We start from the raw sequence: 3,654 nt of genomic DNA on the forward strand, positions 1-3,654 counted from the left end.
TGATTCTAGAGTGGTGGTCAAGATGTTCAAGAGCACCATCTTTCCAAGGTTTGGAGCTCCAAGAGTTGTGATATGTGATGGAGGCTCTCACTTCATTAACAAGCTGTTTGAAGGTCTTCTCAAGAAAAAATGTGTGAAGCACAAGGTGGCAACACCTTACCATCCTCAGACAAGTGGGCAAGTTGAGATCTCCAACAGGGAAATCAAATCTATTCTAGAGAAGATTGTGGGAACTAAATGAAAAGATTGGTCTTACAAGCTTGATGATGCACTTTGTGTAGAGAGGTATGCTGAATGTGATAATCATTATTGATAGAGAAAAGGTACAATATATACACATACATGAGAGGATCGTACGAGATCTTAGAGAGAACGATAACAATATATTCTCCTATATACTAGTAACAATATACAATTGTATGTACTTATCCTTATCCTCCTATACACCCCCGCAAGATGAGTGACCGTTAGAGAGCCCAATCTTGGAATTTAAGTGTTCAAGGCAAGGTCTGGGCAACGGCTTTGTCAACGCGTCCGCAAGTTGGTCTTTGGAGGAAACATGAGTCACTCGAAGAAGACGAGACTGAACCAGCTGACGAACAAAGTGATAATCTAAAGCAACATGCTTCATACGAGAGTGAAAAACTGGGTTCGCCGCTAGCTCCAACATTGTCACAGAAGATGACTGGTTGAGAGGAAGAGGAGATGCCTAGCTCTGTCATTAGTTGAGCAACCTAACAGAGTTCAGCAGCAGTATCCGCAACAGATCTGTACTCCGCCTCCGTAGAGGAGCGAGCTGGTGTTTTCTGCTTCTTGGAAGACCAGACAACCGGATGAGAGCCAAGATAGACAATGTAGGCACCCGTTGAAGTATAATCATCCCGATTACCAGCCCAGTCAGCATCAGAGAAGGCATGAAGATTCAAGGTGTTGTTGCTCCGAAGAAAAATACCTTGATCTCGTGTGCCAGAGAGATAACGTAGAACACGTTTGGCTGCTTGCCAATGTTCATATGTTGGGCAGTGCATGAATTGAGACAGTTTATCTACTGCAAAAGCAACGTCTGGGCGCGTGAAGTGTAGATACTGCAGACTACCCACAATGGTACGATATTCACGACCATCAGGCAGAGCACGACCGGAGGTGAGTTGCAATGAATGAGAGGGTGACATTGGTGTTGAAACCGGAGTAGCATCAAGCATGTTGCAGCGAGCTAGAAGATCAGTGATATATTTCTGTTGTATGAGGAGGAGGCCACATCCTATTCTGTGCGCTTCAATGCCTAGAAAATAGTTCAGATCACCCATGTCTTTAAGGGAGAAACGATTACCCAGCTGCGCTATAAACTTGTCAATCGCTTTGGTGTCGTTTCCAGTGATAACAATGTCGTCGACGTAAATGAGAACATAAAGCGTGACTCCAAGACTATTGAGGATGAAAAGCGATGCATCAGCGAGAGAATTGGTGAAGCCAGAGGCAAGAAGAAACGTGCGCAGCTCCATCTCCAGGTACCAAGCTCGTGGAGCTTGTTTTAAGCCATACAAGGCTTTACGTAGTTTGCAGACATAGTGAGGCTTGTCACGATCAACGAAGCCAGCAGGTTGAGCGATGTAGACATCTTCATTGAGGTTTCCTTGTAGGAACGCATTATTGACGTCAAGTTGACGAAGAGACCAGCCACGAGCCACTGCCTGACCAAGAACAAGTCGAACCGTAGCTGCCTTTATTACATGACTAAAAGTCTCTGCGTAGTCTACTCCTGGTCTCTGGTGACACCCTTTTGCAACAAACCTGGATTTGTACTTGTCGATCTTGCCGTTAGGAAGTCTCTTTATGCGATGAATCCACTTGGTGCCGACAAGTTTATAAGACGGGTCAGGAGGAACCAGATCCCAAGTGCGATGTCTTATTTGAGCATCATATTCAGAGCCCATAGATGCCCGCTACTTATCATCCTACAGTGCTTGAGCTACAGATGTTGGCTCTGTTTCCAGAGCTGTTGCAGTAAGCATCGCAAACTTCTTGCTAGGTTTGGTGATCTGATTCTTAGAGCGAGTGACCATGGGGTGTTTGTTTGTTGCAGTAGTCGTAACAGGTGCTGTCGGAGGAACATAGGGGCTTGATGTCGTGTCAACGTCTGGTGAGGTGACCTGTTCCATTGTCGCAGCAACCGTGATCGCCGGTACTGGTGTTGGTGAAGGATCCGAACCTAGGGGCGACTCAACAGCTTGCGACGGTGAATTGGAATGACCAGCGACCTGCAACAAAGGAGGAAACCAAAGAGTAGCAGAAGATGAAACTAGAGGTGAAGGAGGAGTGAGATTTTTGTGAGGGAAGGTGGTTTCATGAAATAGCACATGTCTGGATATGAAAATTCTTTTGGAGGATGGTTCAAGGCAAAGGTAGGCACTTTGGGTTTGAGAATAGCCAAGAAAGATGCAGGGTTTGGATCTTGGTTCAAGTTTATGTTTGGTGTATGGTCTTAACCAAGGATAACAAAGGCATCCGAACACACGAAGTTTTGTGTAATTTGGAGGAGAGCCATTAAGGCATTCAAAAGAAGATGAGTTTGATAAGGTGGAGGTGGGAAGGCGATTTATGAGATATGAAGCAGCTGCGAGAGCATAGCTCCAATATATGAGAGGAAGAGAGGCATGAGATAAAAGGGCCAAGCCTGTTTCAACGAGATGACGATGACGTCTCTCAGCAAACCCGTTATGCTCGGGTGTATGAGGAGGAGAGGTGAGATGAGTAATACCATTTTCTGCAAGACAATTCCGCATGGCAGTGTACTCTCCCCCATTGTCCGAATAAAAAGTGATTATTCGGTGGTTAAACTTATTTTTGACAAGGTTTTTGAAGCGGGTGAAGGTGAGAAGGACGTCAGATTTTCGGCGCAGAGGGTATAACCAGACGTAATGGGTGAAGTGATCAACAAAGATCACATAATATTTGTACCCATCAATGGAATGGATTGGAGAGGTCCAAACATCAGAAAAGAGTAATTCAAGGGGTTTTGTGGATGTAAGAGTAGAGGCTGAGAAGGCATTTTGTGGCTTTTAGAGGTAGAACAGGCATTGCATAAAAGAGAAGAATCTTTATTGAGAACAGGCAAAGCATAATGAGAAACAACTGATTTTAAAACTGAAACAGAAGGGTGCCCAAGACGAGAGTGCCAAATTGGCAAGGGGCTTTTTATTGTTAGAGAAAGCACAAAAATGAGAATCATTCAAAGCTGGCCATTCGTATCCACCATTAGTCGTCTTTCCTTGGATTAATTGCGCCCCCGAGTTGAGATCCTTCACCCGAAATGCATCGAGAAAAAATTCCACCAAAACAAAATTATCAGTACACAGTTTCTTTACTGATATTAAGTTCCTTGCAATGGCAGGTACAGCTAAAACATTCTGAAGAGATAAAGAATGAGTGGAGTGAGGAAGAGAGACTGAACCCGTATGCGTGATTGGGAGTCCATGCCCATTTCCTACCATCACGTCTTTAGATCCATTATATGGAGAGTGTAACGCAAGGTTGGCGAGATCAGATGTGATATGGTGAGTGGCACCGCTGTCTAGGAGCCAAGACGACGGATCAGGTGGCATAGTGGAGGCATTGTATGCTTGTGGAGGCCAGTTTTGTGTTCCTTTAGAGCGA

General features: G+C 44.8%; 1 protein-coding gene across 1 annotated transcript; it reads right to left on the bottom strand.

The window, feature by feature from the left end:
- Positions 1–734: 734 nt before the first annotated feature.
- LOC106302904 (uncharacterized mitochondrial protein AtMg00810-like) lies at positions 735–1,934 on the bottom strand. The gene has a single exon (XM_013739302.1). It carries the CDS (start codon positions 1,932–1,934, stop codon positions 735–737), a length of 1,200 nt encoding a protein of 399 aa, XP_013594756.1.
- Positions 1,935–3,654: the final 1,720 nt, after the last annotated feature.

The sequence above is a fragment of the Brassica oleracea genome, chromosome C7 (assembly GCF_000695525.1).
Source record: "Brassica oleracea var. oleracea cultivar TO1000 chromosome C7, BOL, whole genome shotgun sequence".
NCBI lineage: Eukaryota > Viridiplantae > Streptophyta > Magnoliopsida > Brassicales > Brassicaceae > Brassica > Brassica oleracea.